Source organism: Ischnura elegans, unplaced genomic scaffold (assembly GCF_921293095.1).
Source record: "Ischnura elegans unplaced genomic scaffold, ioIscEleg1.1, whole genome shotgun sequence".
Taxonomy (NCBI): domain Eukaryota; kingdom Metazoa; phylum Arthropoda; class Insecta; order Odonata; family Coenagrionidae; genus Ischnura; species Ischnura elegans.
The window spans coordinates 5,811-25,026 of NW_025791688.1; the positions used below are offsets into that span (position 1 = coordinate 5,811).

General features: G+C 40.5%; 1 protein-coding gene, 1 non-coding gene and 1 pseudogene across 2 annotated transcripts; all 3 read right to left on the minus strand.

The window, feature by feature from the left end:
• Positions 1 to 220: 220 nt before the first annotated feature.
• On the minus strand, positions 221 to 339 carry LOC124173486. Its single transcript, XR_006868576.1, has one exon. It is a non-coding gene; the product is annotated as a 5S ribosomal RNA (ribosomal RNA).
• Positions 340 to 10,405: 10,066 nt separating this feature from the next.
• Positions 10,406 to 10,524, minus strand: LOC124173487 (annotated as a pseudogene).
• A 6,737-nt stretch (positions 10,525 to 17,261) lies between these two features.
• On the minus strand, positions 17,262 to 18,012 carry LOC124173476 (histone H2B). The gene has a single exon (XM_046552937.1). It carries the CDS (start codon positions 17,671 to 17,673, stop codon positions 17,302 to 17,304), a length of 372 nt encoding a protein of 123 aa, XP_046408893.1. The 5' UTR covers positions 17,674 to 18,012; the 3' UTR covers positions 17,262 to 17,301.
• Positions 18,013 to 19,216: the final 1,204 nt, after the last annotated feature.

Here is a 19,216-nt window from a genome sequence, read left to right on the forward strand (position 1 = left end):
TGATTGCAGTAATGACTGAAAATGGATTTTTCCCAAAGCCTTTCCTCTCCAACGCTACATTAATGTCACTCTTGAAACACGCGAATAAAATATGTAGAAAATATTTCACATAGTGACATTTCTTTCTCAAAAGAAATTTTCGCGGCATATTCCTGCTCTGCATTGCTCGCGGTAGGTGATTGAAAATATTTTTTTTAAACAAGTTGAAGAATAAAAGTAATGCCAACAGCACCCGGTATTCCCAGGCGGTCACCCGTCCAAGTACTATCCGGGCCCTACGTAGTTTAACTTCGGTGATCGAACGAGAACCGGTGAATTGTACGTGGTGTGGCCGTTGGCGAGTACATGACCGAATCCTCAAAAAGTTATCATGACTTGAGAATCGAAGGAAGATCTGGTTTCTTCGCGGTTGTATCTGCTTTTGTTTCTGTTGAATAGTTACCATTTCCAGACAACAGTCCCTTTATGCTTAAGCAATTCTCAATTCCGTTATATCTTTTGGTCCATCTTTGAAAATGTGTTTATGAAAAATGTCTTTCGTAACGGTGTGCTTGTTGGTGTAATGGCGATTCGTTTCAGCTTTAATCCATTGGTAAATGTCGCCTGTTGTTGTTTCGACTGTTTAATGATCGATGTAACGCAAGGGATGCATTTACTTCTTCAAAGAAATTTTCTGGCAAAAGATGATTATGTAATGCGTAACGAGGGAATTAATTTGAGAAAGATAATTCTTGTCGTTCCAATTTCTTCATCTACATTTTCCGGACTTGACGGTGTTATGCTCTTTGTTGGTTAAGCAATGTGTAAAAAATCGTTTTCACCATTCTTGGAACAAAAAATGTTTTTCCCTACATTCATACATTTTTCTTTATGTCATTTATCTATCTCCCAATGCCAACACACTGCCACGGAGACAGGAATTCGTGGTTTTACTCCGAGTTATATTACGGAATAGGAAATTATTATCCTTCCTCGCTTATCGCGCTTCACTCTTTTTCCCAATTGCGATTATGAGGTGGCATTACTGCCCCTGTGATGCGAACCGATTTCGTAACATTTACGTGGAGGAATGACGAACGATAGTGCGCCCCTTCAAAAAAACTGTCCGTTGGCAGGGAGCCGACCTCGATTCAAAGTTCTCCCCTACCGACACTTGCTTACGTCACACGCTGCCGCTTCTCGGTCGGGGAGACGTACCTTCCCCCACCACCATTTCCGACCGTGGGAACAAGAGTCCCCTTCATGTTCCCATACAGGCGGGCGACTGGCATTTGCTTTCGTGAAACGTATGCCCGACGGAAATATTTCCAACCCTAAAATTTCACTTGCGCTATGGAAACACTTCATTGGACGTGTACACCGATCATTGATTGATAAATTCCTCGACATGACTATTGCGTGAAAGTAATGAAAGTGTACTGTTGACGAGGGAACGTTATACATTGAGCGTTTTTTTTTTCAAGTATTACACGTTATCTCGAAGCCTTGCAAAACCCTACTTCCATTAATGGCAGTCGATTACCTTTCCACATTTTTAATGGTGCTATGCCATGAAAGTATGTGTTGCTGTCATTGGAGTGATTATCCTCGCGTGCAAGTCTTTCGATACGGCAGGTATTGAATGATGCCATGAATAGAAAACACTTACTCACTTTTTACGTCGACGGGAAACAAACGAAGGAGGCCATTGCGTCTTTTGAAAAATTCGCCCCTTGGAACTTCTTTTTTTCTTCCCGGCGTCCCCTGCCCCACTCGCTGCGTTTAGGTTCGTGGTGGGGGAACCCGTCCCCCACCACCCGGATCCAAGCGTGGGAACTACCCCACACACGGGTTCCCAGGAAAGTTGTCTTCGTTGACCCAAGAATTTCCCCACCCCCGGATTCTTTCCACGTGGCGGAACCTCGCACGAAGAGACAGTGCGTTACAAAAAATTTGTGGACGAATAAAACTTTGAAACGGTATGGAGGGAAATGTTTATAACTGACTGCACGAAATGGATTACGTCGCACTGGTTTTTTCTGAAACAGTCTTCATTAATGAATTAGAGAATGAGGGATACAAATACATCTTCCAATAAGGACGCTGAATAATCCGATTCGCCAAGTAATACTTTCCAACTGCAACGAAAGAAAATGCTCGTGACGAGGGAGCATAATTTTAGACGATTCCGGCATTTAACGCGACTCCGGTGTATATGGAAAAGGTGTTTGCGATATTCCGTGTCCACCACGGCTAAAAATTTATTTCAAAGTCACGGGGGACTGCATTGGGAATGATGCATCACATTTTAGAATTTTCTTTCATTCCCGTGATTTAATGAAGGGGAAAATAGGCGCTCTGGGATTTTCTCACCCGCGCGGTTACCCGAAGGAATGTTTCTTATTTCAGTAGCCGCCTTTCCGTCGGCCGATGTGCGCAGAGAAAGTCTGTGAATCGCCGGGAGAAGCACGCCGCACCATCTAGCGGCGGCGGCGGAACCATACTCGGACAGTTCGCAGCCAAGTGCGAAATAGGCGACCAGCTAGTTATTAGTTAATTTATGGTATATTAATACGAGACTTAGTCATTCACTAGTAACCGAAGAAGGGGAGAATATCAATAACATTCTCGCTTTTTCTGCATTTCCCTTGCAAACCATTCCTAATTAACATGCTGAAGTAACACAATGGCAAGAATGGTTTCCAATGCAGTGCACGAAAAAAAATTATGTTAGAATTATGGAGTTATGACTAAATTTATCAAAGTTTTCGGTTCACGAGGGACATCAAAATATTCGGTAGAAATCAGCAAACGATTTGGATAAAGTGTATGAAATTGGATTGCTATTTGTCAACTTACAGGCCACAGAATTTTTTTTCCCGTGTCTTATATGTCTTCGGGAGGCAATTTATATTAAGCAGACAACATTCCCCTATTATTCATGGTTAAATAAAAAACACAGTACTATTCCACAACCTTATATTTTTGCAGTCTACTAGTTTCAACGTTACAACGTCATTATCAAGACTAACTTTTAAAGTAATGTTAGTCTTGATAATGACGTTGTAACGTTGAAACTAGTAGACTGCAAAAATATAAGGTTGTGGAATAGTACTGTGTTTTTTATTTAACCATGAATATCTCATCGTTCCACCAAGTAACGCCTAAATCTGTTGATTATATTCCCCTATTAATAAAAATTAGCAGTAGTTGCAAGAAGTGGCATTTTTGATAAGCGAATTCCATGATTTTCCACCGTTGGTTGCTATGTTACGTCGCACGTAATGTTGAAAGAATTAGCGACGCAAAGTTTCCATTATTTGCTGTACTCGCGTTACGTCTTGCATTGAAATGTTTATGTGTAGCAAACAGCCAACAGGAAACCAAATTACTTCGTTACTAAGGGTAACTATATCGTTCAGCGCTCAAGCGAAACTGCTCAATGTCACGAAAAGCTTTCCAAATAATTAAGTTATGATTTGAAAATCATTGTGGAAGAGACGAGTGTGTTCATTAACATATTTCACAAGGCAGACGGCACGGATATTTATTGCTACGGATTAACTCGTTCCGTGCGTTTTAATAGAATGTAGAGAAATGTGGATTGCCTATTCATAAGATATTAATTAATCGGTTCCCTCCCTTTACTGACTAAATGTACGGCTATACTCCGAAACTCTGCGAACTCCTCTCGTGTACTGCGAATATGTACAACTATGGGAGTTCCGTTTAAGGATAAGTCGTTGACAATGGCAGACAGTAACGATATTACTTATTGATAAGAGGAAGGATATTTGACGTATGTAGGGTGCAATCGAGGAAGGAAAGTAGACCTGGCTAATCACGAGACATAATTTATTCGGATAAGGAAATTCTTCGATCGCTCGCGAAATAATGTAATTTCCGCTTCACTCCAATGGCTGGAGAACGATTGTCATTAACCGTGGCATGCGAAAATGTAGTAAGAACTTACGGTACCGTTAGGGAATATGTAAAATTGAATCGTGGACAACTGCGAGCAGCAACTCGGACACGAAACATTTTCAGAGTAGGAAGGAACGGTAACTAACAATTAAATCGCTCACTGCATTCGTCGCGGAATCAATATGCTAATGAAATGGTCCGGTATTCACGGCTTATGAATGAATCACTTCTAATCACCTATGGTATAACCGAGCCGAGTTCTTTCCCCGCTTATCCGTGTTATCGCGTTTTCTCTTTCCGTACTGCGATCGTGAACCCACTCTTGTCATAAGGACACTGCGCGATGTGTCATCGAGAGCACACACAATGCCATGCGATGGTAAAGTTCCTCGTCTCGCGACGAGCACCTACGGCCGAGATGTTCTCTGCCTCGCGGCCCCCTGCCCTGCACCCGCGATGCCGAGAATCGTCAGCCGCACGGAGTGTATTCCTGCCTTGAGTCGAAGCGGTCCGCTCCCTTCGATCGCCGAAATGAAATGGAAATCGCGGGCGGAGGAAAGACACCGCTTGACAGTCGTCACTTCACTGGCAGATGATCATTTACGAGGCGGTCGTGTTCCGATCATGTACATTTAAACGATACTGTGTTTGATGAATGGATTATTTACAGATATTCCGTGCTTCGCGTCGTTGGAATACAGTGTGGTGTTTCATTGTTGTAAATGACAACATTTGTTTTCCGCATTTCACGACAATTGACCGCGGATGAGTCGATAAATCATTCATCATGGCTAGCGTTCACATATTTGCGACGAGTCGCAATCCGGGAAAGAAATCCCACCGAGAGACGATATTTCAAATTCCGCTCTGGACGTCCACGGCGAGCGACTGCGAAAAGGCCCCCTGCGCCATCTATTGGCGGAATCTGAATTACTACTTGATCACTCTTGCAGCGGTAGCTGTCGTGAGAAGACGACGCGAATAATTATTAACAGTTATAATTAGTCCATGTTTATCAGCGGTTACTCACATAACGCCGGTTATGTAGTGTTCTTTGTGACGCACAGCAAACGCGAGGAAATGAGTGAAAGTGTCTGTGTCGAAGGATGTATAGGAAAAGTGAGTGAAGTGCACGAGAATCAATAGTGTGATGACAACAGCGATTCTGATAGCCGTGCAGGTGAATACTGTGATCCACAACCAGCGAGCCGAGTAAGTACGCTATTACTTATTTAAACACTTTTCACGCTCGTATTCGTCGACTGTGTTGTTCCTTGCGTTTCTCTTTTGTGTGGAAAAGTAAACTGTGTAGTGATTAATTCACTGTTTGACGATGATGACGGTTGATTGATCCCAACGTGTAATTGTGTATCCTAAGAAAACCGAAATTATTCGTGGCGTCCTTAATTGTTACGAGTTGAGTGAATCGCGGCTTAATTTAAAATTGTTTGCCTTTCTTTGTTCCAAGAAGTTGATGGTTTTCCCTTGCACTTTGTATCTTAGGCACTGTGCACTGTTTGAAATGTTGACGAAAGAGTGGAAGGAAGAATATTTTTCGCTAATGTTTTCCTTAGCAACGGATTGCTGGTTTCACATTAGTGAATACGGAATAATTAAATGGAAGTGTTTAGCGTGTTATATCGTCGTCCTTAAATTTGCATGAGTGAAGTGATGTTAATTGCCAGATCTTGATTAGTAATACGTGTCAATGCTAAGTCTAGTAAGTGCAATGAAAGAACAATTAACGATGTTGACGATTACACGTCCCATTCCTACCGTCAGGCGTCTTTGGTTATTCTTAACGTTCCTTTCGTGGGAATGTAATTCCTTTTGTGCTATTTCATTTTCTCTTGGCAGCGGAATAACGTAAATAATTAGGGCAGGGATATTATAACGTAAATAATTAGGGCAGTTTTATGGTAAGCTGTGATAACTTAACATGTGATTTTAAAAGCGAACTGTTAGCATAACGGAGCCCAAGGAATGTTATCGGACGTAGTAGAGGAATTACTTTTCAAACGTCAAAGGCAAACTCACAAACATTTCCCAGATTGTACTGCCTCTTTCAGTAATTCCTGATTGCTACATCATTTTCTTCGCCATACGAATGTTAACAGTGACATCCGTACTTGATATATTGGTTTAAAATCGCTTGGAAATCGTCGAAAACCACGTAAGACTCTGCATCATGAGGTACGTTTTGGTGGATATTTTGAGGTACAAGAGTACTCTATATTCCAATTATGCAAATGTTCACCACATTGCGCTTGAATCTTGGCTTAATTTACGAAATTATATGCGACTTTAAGGCGGGGATTTGGTCGTTCGACGTGCCATTGTTGTGGAGAACATTAATAGTTCACGACAATTGACAATCGATGGTTCATTAGGTATGGCAAGGATTCGCATATTGCCGCTGCGTTGCGAATAATTATCCCAATTGCTTTCCCACGCGCGATTCCTAATTCCCAACAGCGATGCGCGCAGTGGACTGCTGGAGGTTCCCCCCGCACCATCTAGCGGCCGAATCTGTATTACCACTCGATCGCTCTTGCTGCGGCAGCTGCAGTGAGAAGACGTCGCGAGTAACTAATATCAGTGATAATTGTATAATGTTTATCAGCTGTAACTGACATAACGCCGGTTCTGTAGTGTTCTTTGTGACGCTTGGCAATCGTGAGGAAAGGATTGAAAGTGTCTGTGTCGCTGGATGCATAGGAAAAGTTAGTGAAATGAACGGGAATGAAGTGTGTTGACAACAGCGATTGTGATCTACAGCCGAAGAGCCGAGTAAGTACGCTGTTACTTATTTTTCCACTTTTTACATTCATAATCGTTGTCTGTGTTATTCCTTGGCTTTCTCTTTTGTGTAGAAAAGTGAACTGTGATGTGATTAATACACTGTTTGACGATGATGACGGTTGATTGATCCCAGCGTTTAATTGTGCATCTTAAGAAAACAGAAATTAGTCGTGGCGTCCTTAATTGTTACAAGTTGAGTGAATCGTGGCATAATTTAAAAGTGTTTGCCTTTGAATGTGCTAAGACGTTGATGGTTTTCCCTTGCACTTTGTATCTTAGGCACTGTGCACTGTTTGAAATGTTGACGAAGGAGTTGAAGGAAGAATATTTTTCGCGAATTCCTTAGCAACGGATTGTTTGGTGTCACAAGATTTATTACGGAATATTTTAATGGAAGTGTTTGCGGTGTTACATCGTGGTCGTATACTCTGTATGTGTGAAGTTATGTACATTGGCAGATCCGGATTAATAATAAGTGTAATGCTATGTATTTGGACTGCTGTTATGAAAGCAGTCAGCGATATGGAATAGTGCACACCGCATTTCCACTGTCAGCCGGCGTTGATTATTGTTAACGTTCCTTTCGTCCGAATATAATTCCTTGTGTGATATTTCATAACGTCTTGGCAGCGGAACTACTAAATTATTTGGAGCAACGATAACATTTTATGGTAATGCTGTGTTAAGTTGACATGTGACTTGAAAAGCGTAGTGTTACCATCACGGAGGCCAAAAGAATTTTATCGGATATGGAAAACAAAATTTATTACGGAATATTTTAATGGAAGTGTTTGCGGTGTTACATCGTGGTCGTATACTCTGTATGTGTGAAGTTATGTACATTGGCGGATCCGGATTAATAATAAGTGTAATGCTATGTATTTGGACTGCTGTTATGAAAGCAGTCAGCGATATCGAATAGTGCACACCGCATTTCCACTGTCAGCCGGCGTTGATTATTGTTAACGTTCCTTTCGTCCGAATATAATTCCTTGTGTGATATTTCATAACTTCTTGGCAGCGGAACTACTAAATTATTTGGAGCAACGATAACATTTTATGGTAATGCTGTGTTAAGTTAACATGTGACTTGAAAAGCGTAGTATTAGCATCACGGAGGCCAAAAGAATTTTATCGGATATAGAAAAGGAATTGATTGTAAAACGTAAAATCAGAAACGTTTCCTCAGACTCGTGAAATTGGAGACCAGCAAAACGCCATTGTCATATGATTGAATGAAGACTATTTTAAGTCCTCGACACTCATTTTCGCACACCGCATGTGTTATGATTTCCGGGAATATTGTAAACTGTGCTCTTTCAATGCGTTACTGATTGTTGCGAGGTAACCGTGGGGGCTCGAAAGTTAAATAGCTTTCGCCATGAGTGATAATTACTCGATTTCATTACATCAAACTTTTTTATCGCTGTTCTTTCCTGGGAAAGGGAATGATATATGTGATTGTTGACGTTCTAATTATCCTTAGCAACCGGGTGTTTGCTGGTTTCATTGCTGTTGTTTTCAATTGTTTCAACAAGTACGAACGCTGAAGTTGTTGCACCGATTTGCGTGTGGGAAGTGTTCCCCTACATTTAGCTTGCATTGAAATATTCTGCTTGTTGCGAATTAAGTGTCGATAGTAAGTATCGTACGTAGGCGTTTTGTTGTCTTTGATAGGCCGTCGAAATTGTGCTTCGTAGGACGTCGTGCGTTTGATGAGTAACTGTTACAATAAATCTGTAATGGAATTGATGTAATGAATAGTTCACGAAACAACTCCGCGATTAATATATTTCTCGAATGCATCTGCAAGCTTTGTCCGTTTAACCGATTGCAAGCGTGCCATTACAACGTAAATGAGACATAATGAAAGAAAGAAATTGCGTCCTTCATGTTCCGGGAGCACAATTTTATCCATCGCATGACACGCAAGTTCGGACGACAGCATTTTGTTTTGCTTTTCTCCAGGCTCGACACCCCCGATACCGGCTGCCTAGTCAGTGTGCGTGTCGAGACTTGCAGGAACTCAAATCGTATGGGAGTCGAAGTGGTCCGCTAGTTTTGAACGCGAAAATAAAATGCGATACGCCGAGCGACGCTCGGTGGTCGGCAGTTAATAGCATTGCCCGGATTTAATTTCCTTCAGTCAAAATTAACATTCACCAACGATGAGAAATGTGCAGGTTTACAATGATGTGTTCATAGATTGAATTTATAAGTGGTTTTACGTGCGAAACGGACGCAAGCTTTGCGTCTTCGGACGAAAAGGCTATGTGCCATTGCTGTCATTAATAGTAATTGTTCGAGACAGTCAAGATCCGAGGACTCGACAGCGTATGCATTGGCATTGTTGACCTCGGTCGTAAACAATAGCCCGGGTGCGCTGTCCCTCGGGGGATCGAACGTTCAAACTTGTGTTTGCACGCGCCCGGCGAGGCAGGCACCGGACTGCGGAGTGGCCTCCCTCGCACCATCTAGCGGCAGCGCGTGTTACTTTTTGAGCACTCACGATGCAATACTTGTCCCGGGATGCGGATGACGAGATTAATTATTACATTGTTGCAAGTTTGTCAGTGACACCTGACATTACGTCGTTTGTATCTTCCACCTTTTGACGCTACACACGTGTAAGAAAAGGAATGATGAATGATCAATAGCCGATCCGGTTAATGAAGGGAATCGCACGTAGCAGGGTTTTAATTATTACGCTATGAATTAATTTTCGTTTCCAGAAAATCTAAAAGGAGAATACTAATCGTTGAAAGCATTTCACAAATTGACCTTCGTCTTCTTTTTTTAAAGAATTTTTCTCGGCATTCTCTGGCAATGCATAGCTCGTGGTAGCTGAGTTAAAATATTTTTTTAAGTTTAATAGTTGCCAGTTTCCCGCAGTAGTTGGATGTGCTTTAGTGTCTCTCAATTCCGTTATTTCATGTACTCGATATTTCAAAATGTGTTTCTGAAAAATGTCTGTAGCAACGGTGTGCTTGTTACTGTAATGGCGATTTCTTTCAGCTCCCATCGCTTAGTGAATGTCGCCTGTTGTTGTGTCAACTGTTTCATGATCGAAATTATTTTGGGTATGCATTTAATTTTAAAAATGGATTCGCTGGAAATGGAGCATTATGGAATGCAGACAGGAAATGCAGTTCTCTCAAGGAATAATTTCGAGAAGTATATTGTTCGGCGTTACATTACTTTATTTAAATTTTCCGGGCTTGACTGTTTTAAGCGCGGTTTCTCTACGAATGACATAACGAATGTATCAACCTAGGAACAGAAATATATTATCCAAGAGTGGTGAATAAAAAAGTTATATCGATCGTTCGTGGAACAATATAATTTTCGCTGTAATCACGGACGTTTCCTTCATGAGATGTCATTTACTATACTCACGGAATTTACTCGAGCGAAATGATTTTTTTCAGTATGTACGATGTAAGTAACTTACGTGTAGAATACGGAAGGAATGGTATGGGCCTAAGAAATGGCATGGACTGCACAAAGGCAGCGTTCTGCGCGATAAGGAAAAGTTAATTGGGAAAACTGAAGTGGCGTGTTTCAATCGTTTCACTTGAAGGAAGTGGGAGTACTGCCATTTCACGTGAAAGAAAATGCAATGCACATCCTTCAACGCATGCATGTGGTGAATAACTTGTAATTAGTTCTCATAAGGATAGGGGAAAAAAATAAAAAGTGATACCAACAGCACCCGGTGTTCCCAGGCGGTCACCCATCCAAGTACTATCCGGGCCCGACGTTGCTTAACTTCGGTGATCGGACGAGAACCGGTGTATTCAACGTGGTATTTTTTTTTTTATTTTTTTAAATATTTTAATGTCAGAATTCAAAAACAATACAAAATAGAACATAATACAAGTCACTTCAATGCCCTTAATAATTTTTTTTTTACATACAAAAAGTAGAAAAAAAAGAAAAATTTTGAATGTATAAAAAACTTTTCATACAGATTATGACCATTTTTTTTTTTTTTTAGCTCTCTTTTCTTCTATTATCTTGAAGTAGGAGGCCTGGGGATTCGAACGTCCGGTCTCACTCACTGCACTTCACTCTTCACTGGCCGGACGTCGATCCACCAGGCCACCGTCACTTGCATTCATTCACACTTAAAACACGTCCTATGAGCTTTTTATAAAGTCCAAAGTGGTTATATGAAACAAAAATTTTATTATTTTTTTTTTTTACCGGAATTTCTTATTATCTTGTAACACTTACAGTTACAAATTTTTAAACAATTATACATTCCACAAAGTTTATAGTATACATTACACCATTCCTTGACCAATTAACACAATAAAATATTTTGGAGGCCTGGGGACTCGAACACCCGACCGACCATCTCCTCCGTTTGCCGGCCGGGCTTCTATCCACCAGGCCACCGCGGTCTCTTAACCAACCCCAAGAAATTTCTCACTACATACGTGGTAGGTCTTTATGATCCATTTTATTATTATTAAATGCATAATTCAGATTCAATATTACAATTTAGGTGAAAATATAAAGCACTCAATGAATCAATGTTTACACAGGAAAGAGGTTTCCTTTTTTTTTTTTTTTCAGGGTTAAAATTAATTTCATACATTAGTAATACACTTTAAAAGAACCATATACATAATATTTCTTTCCTAAAGTTAAACATTAAGCAGTACATTTTAGCCGGAGTAAAACTGAAGTAATAAGTTTTTAGCATCCTTGTTTAAAAATATAATTTCTTTTTCATTTACCTTTTTATTTACTTCCCCACTTCGATTTATTATATCATAAATGTATCTACCAATTATGAACACTATCACTTCATTTTTGTACGATGGGAACACTTTAAAGTTTAACGATAAAATATTCCAACTATCTGTATCTCCATCACCAAATAGATTTATATTTTTAAATGCCCTTTTAATTTTTTTCCATTCTTCCCTAACACTTAAACAATTTATGAACTTGTGCTTTAAATCTTCCACCATATTACACTGAGTACATTTACCCGATAACTCTTTCCCTATTTTAAACAATTTTTCTTTCGTGATTACTAAATCATTTACAACATTAAAAATCGCTATTTTATACTCCATTGGCATATTTACCTTTTTTAAATTTTCCCACGTTTTCTTATTTGGTCTTTGTTTTATGCTAATATCCTGTCTGAGACTGACTAGGTATTTGTAAACCTTTTTTGTAACAATCAGCTCAGCCATTTCCATCTTTGGGATGATCTCTTTCAAATCTTTCACATAGATTTTGAAAATTTCCGTTGATTCCATCACGTTAAGAGATTTTTTTAACAGAGCTTTTTTATATTCGTTCTCTCCATCTATGGTCTTTACAATGGCAGCGTAAAATAGGGCTTTCGCCTTGCTGGGGAAATCGATGAGGCCTATTCCCCCCTCACCCCATTTCTGAATGGCTCTTTGTTTATTAATTTTAAAGATATATTCTTTCCATGTGAAGAAGTTTATATATTTTATAATACTAGCGGCAATGTCGTTTGGGGGCGGTAATACGTGGCCGACATACCACATTTTGCTCAGAATTTTTAAATTTAGTAAAGCTACCCTTTGTAAAATATTTAATTTTCTATCGTTTAATCGAAAGCATTCTCCTACCATATAATTTTTCAGGAATTCCCAGTTTTTCCTCACTGTATTCCCAATATCCCTCTCCCAATGAATCCCTAAAATTTTAATTGTTGCGTTTTCCTTCCAAAAGTTGGTACTGAAGGTACCTTCACTTCTTAAATTTAAAAAACTGGTTTTATCTCTATTCACATTCATTCCACTCATTTTACAATGTGTTTCCAAAACCTCACTTATTATACTATGATGCTGGGCTTCCCGTGCCAAAATGGTCACATCATCAGCGTATGCTATTGCCGGCAGCATTCTATTTTCAATGCGTATTCCCAGCCCCCTTTGCATCAGCATATCCAACAGGGGATTTAGCTGAACGCAAAACAGCAACATTGAGAGAGGACAACCTTGCCTCAGAGATTTTTGGACTGGAATCCAATTTGTATATACCGATGGTTTAATTTTAATTTTTACCTGGGAGTCATTATATAGGGTTTTTATTAGGTTTATGATACTAGTCGGAAATTCCATTTTCCTCATAACCTCAAAGAGGAAATCCATGTTTACTCTGTCGAAAGCTTTCTCAAAATCTACCCCTATCAGCTGTAGATTCTCCTCTTCTAAAGTATCCTTTGATGTTATAATGTCCCTAATTATTCCCGTTGCGGTAATGATATTGTCACCTCCTGTTTTAACCGCAAATTGTAGCGGATGCATGAATTCTTCACTCTTTAACATTATTCTATTTTTTATAATTTTTGCCAAAACCTTGTAGTCCGTATTTAAAACAGTGATTGGGCGATAATCTTTTATATTTTTCGGGGATTTACATTTTGGAATCAAAATTACTTTCCCCTCTCTCTGGGACTTTGTTAAAACACCTTTCCTAATGTTATAAGTGAGGGCCTCAAATAAACTGTTTTCTATTAAAGTACTAAAGATTATGTAAAATTCCGACCCAAGGCCGTCAGTTCCTGCCGCTTTCCCTGCTTTTAATTCCAAAATTGCGCCCCTTAAATCCCCCAACGTAAAATCCCCTTCTATATTTTCGATTCCATCTTCAGAAAGTTTATGCTCTAAGGTAAAGTCTTTCTTTTCAATTTTACTGCCCACCGAGAGCGTATTTTGGAAATAATTACACACAAAATCTTTTATTTCATTTTCATCTGTTAATGTAATGTTGTCGTCTGGGCTATAAAGACTTTTTATTTCTGTTTCCATTCTTTCTTTATGTTCTCTCACGAAGTGAAACAAAGATTTATTTTCTCCCTCCATGTAATCCCTACTGTTTTTAACAGTGCAAAAGTCCTGTCTTTCTTTCTCCAGGTATTCTATTTTCTTTTTTATTTTATATGCCATCTCTAGGTTATCCCTTAAGCTGAGACAGCCTCTCAGGGCTTTTTTATAAAAATTTAGCAAAGATTTAATATTCCTTATTTTCTTTACACCCTGTTGAGCGTAAAATTCCCTTGATTTTGTTTTTAAGATTTCCCATTTCAACCCCGGGTTTAGATGTTCAAATCTGCAATTCCACTCTCTCCATTTATTTCTAAAGATCTCTTGCAGATTTTTGTCCTGCAAAAGATTAATATTTATTTTTTTATCACGGCCCAGTTTCGTATGTGAAAGGTTGTTATTTATTGATACTTTTAAAATGACCAAGTTATGGTCACTGCATGTTACTGAGAGGCTTTCCTGTGTCTCCAGGCTAACATCCGAGTTCTTTCGGAGGTAGAATCTGTCTATTCTCGTGGCATATGTTCTTGTGATTAAAGTATAATCTATTTTTTCTGAAGCGTCTACTAGCTCATTTGTGTCTACTGCGTTTATAGTGTTGAGTAAACTTTTTAATTCTTTGTTCAACGGGTAAATTATTTTTTTATCATTATTATAACTATCTTTTGCCTCTGTTATCGCATTAAAATCTCCCCCCAAAATTGTCTTTTTCGTGAACCCATTTAAATAAAAAGGCAAGGTAGTTGAGAAAAACTCTTTCCTCTCTTTGTACAATCTACTGCCCGCCGGAGCATACACATTTATGATTTTTACAAATTTAAATTCCACTACTAGTATTCTACCGTCCGGGCTTAAACAAACATCAATAGGTTTCAAATTATTTTTAAATAAAAGCCCAGTTCCCCTGTTACCGTTAGAATTACATATAAATTTACAATTAGCAATACAACCACTCCAACAATCAGCAGGAATAACCTCCTGCAACAATAGGATATCAAAGTTGTTCACCAAGAAACAATTTATTACCTCCTGCACCTTATTCAATGCGGATATACCGCGTATGTTTAAGGACCCGACTTTTAATTTATTCATTAGGACTCTTTTGAGAATCCCTAATAACTAAGCCCTTGACTATAGGAGCACTTCTCCTTTTCGTTTTCTGTTTATCCCAATAATCATCATCCTTATGATCCACTTTTGAGATCGTTTCTTCACGATTCTCAGCTGTTTTGGACTCGACTCTCTCGTTCAACAGCTGATCGCCTCGGAGTTCTTTTTCCTCAGCGACCAACTCACAAACGCCACTCTCCTCATAAACAGGTTTTTCCCCCTCCGTTCCCTTCCCATCCCGCAGCTCGACGCACGTGGCGGCCAGAGCGCACTCCTCCTTCCCCTCACCCGGCTTCTCCCGCGGTCGACCAAGCGTGACGGCAGATGCACTTTCCTCCCCGCACACACTTCCCTTCCCCTCCGCCTTCTCACCACCAGGATTTCCCGTTATGTCGGCCGAGACACACTCTTTCCTCTCTCCCCCTCCGTCCCCTGCCATTCCAGTGACCCAGTCCATGTGGAAAATTCCAATGTCTGAGTCCCCCTCCTTCTCACTCGAGGACTCCTTACCCTCCCCCAAACGGTTCTGAAAGCCAGGTACCTTATTTCGCGTCATGGAAAATTCCACGCTTTTCCCGTCAATTCTCATTTTTTTAGTGACATTTTGATCTTTGCTTATAATTTCTAAATCACCGTTCGTGCAAGAGGATGAGTCCGAAACACCACTAAGATTCCTCACTCTCCCTTCCCTCTTTCCCCTTTCCCCTCTTCTTGCCCCCTTTTTTTTCTCTTGAGACAAGTCCTTATTTACCAAGCCCTCACTCCCTGCACTTGTCTTTTTAATTGTACCCAGTGTTTTAATACCACTCCCTTCCCCTCCAAAATCAGCTTGTCTATAGCTAACTTCCATCTCCTCTTCCTCCTCTACTGTGATTGACTTAGCGGCATCACTATAGCCCCTTTTTAACACAGTATTTAAATTTGGACAATTAATACGTAAGTATTCGGTGCTACCACATCTGGAGCAGGTTTGAATCTGCCCATCATAATATATCACCGCCCTTTCCCCAGACACATTAATATAACTTGGGATGTTTTTTTCTATAATCATTTTAACTGATCGGTTTCCATTCCATTTCTTGAATCTGTGCTCTCCCCCCCATCTTGACTCAGAATAATCCAAAATTTTTCCGTAGTCTCCCAAAACACCACATACCTGCTCTCGGGTGATCTCAAAGGGCAGCATGCATATCCTCACGTATGATGCCCTTCGCGTGGCCGGCTCTACTCTCACGAGTCCTCTTTTTCGATGTTTGGATGGGTAGGGCACAAGACCTTCCGCTTCCTGAAGTATCCTCTGCATCGCTTCCTCGGTTACCATCTTGAGGAACACCGACTTCTTAAATGGTCCAAACTGAATCCCGACGATCTCTTCGTCCTTCACGCCCAACTCTTCTTCAAGGAAAATCATGAGCTCATAGCTCGTTAAAACGTTAACCACTTCCGCAAGATTTATCTTGATTGTTGCTACTCTTTCTGTCGGCATACTGACAGACTTTCACGCCGTCGCGTTTCCGCGCACTAGCAAAAAACAACTTTTAAAAGCGCAAAAACTGCGCCGCAAGATCGCAAAAACAAAACACGATCGCCTTTTCCCAGGCCAGCGGAGCCCGGCGATGCCTAAGCAAACGCCGGGCAGAGAGAAAACCGGTCTCGCTTCGGTGTGCGCTCGAGCGTGTCGACGGAGCTCGTCGCAGACACGTCCGTCCGGTATGGCCGTTGGCGAAGATATGTATGGCTTTTGAAGAATGTTATACTCATTCGGTGATTAGATTCGATAGTTCACTATCTGACTTTGTAACAATTTGGAGTTAAATGTCATACAGGAATGAAATTGAGCATCAACGGCGCATAAAAAATTTCCATTTCAAAAGTATCAGTTTCGGAAATGGATCTGTAAGAGTTAGTTTTCATAAATGTTGCGGAAAGGAAGACAGCTGAAGCGCGGACCTCCCGTGACAAAGTAGAGGCTTTCGAAGATGGATTACAATGGGCTGCCAACGTGGAATATGGAGTGAACTGAAAATGATGGAATAACGGACAAACGGTTTGACGTAAGAGAAACTGTCCCACCAGTTTTCTGAGTAACAAAGTGCCTTTCGTTGTCATAACAAGGAAATAACATTAACGATCGTCTCGTGCGGCTGCAAGTAGACAAAATTTGTACGCACTGGAAGGATTGTCATGCAACGAGGAACTGTGGAGACGTTACGGAGGACTTTACATATAGCGACAGTAGAAATTCATGTACGCGATAGAGGGAAAGGAGAAACATCTGCCATGAAGATAAGGAAAGAGAAAATAATGTTGCATAAATTATTAATTTGTGGGAACATTGTATCTGTTACGCTCGTGGAAAAACGATTTTTGAACTTGAACATTTGAGAGAGCCCGGAGACACCGTCACACTTCGCTTTCACAATGCGACGGCAACAATCACAGACTGTTGGAATGAAATAACTGATGAATGATCAACAATCTGTTGCTATGGCAACCAAGGATTAATCATAAAAATTAGGACCTTCTGAGCACTGAAAATGAGATATGGACTACCGTTGTGAATTTTAAAGTGGAACTTCGTTTTTGTCGTTGAAGTAAGCAATGGAAACATCACACTGAATGATGTAGGGCCCTAAAAAGGGCCGTTGGGGCGCTACCAAGTAATTTACTTGGAGCTGGTGTACTTGGTCACAGCCTTGGTGCCCTCAGACACGGCGTGCTTGGCCAGTTCACCGGGGAGCAGGAGCCTGACGGCGGTCTGCACCTCCCTGGAGGTGATGGTGGAGCGCTTGTTGTAGTGAGCGAGACGGGAAGCCTCGGCGGCGATCCTCTCGAAGATGTCGTTGACGAAGGAGTTCATGATGTTCATGGCCTTGGAGGAGATACCGGTGTCAGGGTGGACCTGCTTCAACACCTTGTAGATGTAGATTGCGTAGCTCTCCTTCCTCCTGCGCTTCTTCTTCTTGTCTCCCTTGGAGATGTTCTTCTGGGCCTTGCCGGCCTTCTTGGCAGCCTTTCCGCTAGTCTTGGGTGGCATGTTGGTATCAACGTTGCGTAGCAGCGAGATGTATCTGAAATTCAGCACTAAGTGGCCGCGCCGTAGGCGCGTTTGGGAACTGTTCCGGTGAGCCTAAGCTCACCCCAACCAGTCAGTTTACAAAAGATTATACTAAATGGCGTAAGTGTTCTGTTGCTAGTGTCGTGTTGTGTTTGCGAGAACGAGAAACTTACAACTAATACATGGATTGATTAAACAAAAAATTATTTACAAGGAATACAGCATTTTGGAGTAACATTAGAATTTAATTGGTTACAGGATGAGATTAACAATTAACGATGAACATTCTATTTTGTGCTTATGGTTTTTTTTTTCATTCTTTTTTATTAATGTTTTTTTTTTTTATATATCTCTTTTTTATCTCTTTTATAATTTTTTTTTATTTTTTAATATGCATTTTAGTTAAGGTTTTTTTTTGTTACATTATCATTTTTTTTTTAAATGCATATTCGTTTATTATTTTTTAAATGATTTTTTTTGTTTTATCATTATTCATTTTTTTTTTTTAAGTGATAAGCACTTTTTTTCTTCGTGAATGTCAGTTATACAAAAATTACTAAGGCCTAACTTAGAATTAGAAGAAGGAAAAGACATAGAAAAGACTCATAGAAGAGTGACTTGGAGAGGCAGTGTATGTGTCGTTGGGATGCTTGGATCATAGTCCCAGATGTGTTCGAGAAGAGTATTATTGGTGCCCTTTAGCCTGGATTTGAAATTTTGCGTTAACTGTGAGATGAATTCGTTCATTGAGGGGAGGTTGTGTGCTTTCAGTACATCAGACAAGGTTACCAACCGGGAGATTTTAAGGAGATGTCTTATTGATTTGTTTTGGAATATTTCCAGTTTCTGACGGATCGTCCTGTTCTTAGCAAAGATTTCACAAGCATAAAGCACCACCGGTCGGACTATAGATTTATAGATACGGATCTGAGCGCTGTGGGAGAGAGCATTGGAGGGAGTGGAGAGACAAGAAATGGCTTGTCGGACGGCAATTGCTTTACCGGTGCAATATTTAAGGTGGGGAACGTAACTTAGTCTGCTGTCCAAGAGAATGCCGAGGAATTTGTGCGTGTTAGCTCTAGGTATTGCCTGATTGTTGAAGTGTGGAGATGTGGTTGTGTTAAATTTTTGTCGGAAAGAGAAATGGACGTGGGTGCTTTTGGTGGCGTTGATCTGAATTTTCCAATCAAGCGTCCATTTATGAAGGCGTTTCAGATGGATATTAATTTTGTGAACATTGACGTCGCCCTTACGGGAAGTGGCCGCGATAGCGGTGTCATCAGCATACATATGAATGGAAGTTTTCGGAGTTGATGGCATGTCGTTGACAAACAGAGTGAAGAGGAGAGGACTCAGCAATGAGCCCTGCGGAACGCCTGCTTCCATGGGCCTTAGTGAGGACAAAGTTTGCCCTTCGGCGACTCGGAATTGTCTGTTGTTGAGGTATGAGATTAAGAAGAGGATGTCGGAGGGAGGGAAATTGAGGAGATGCAGTTTGTAGATTAGGCCTTTGTGCCATACA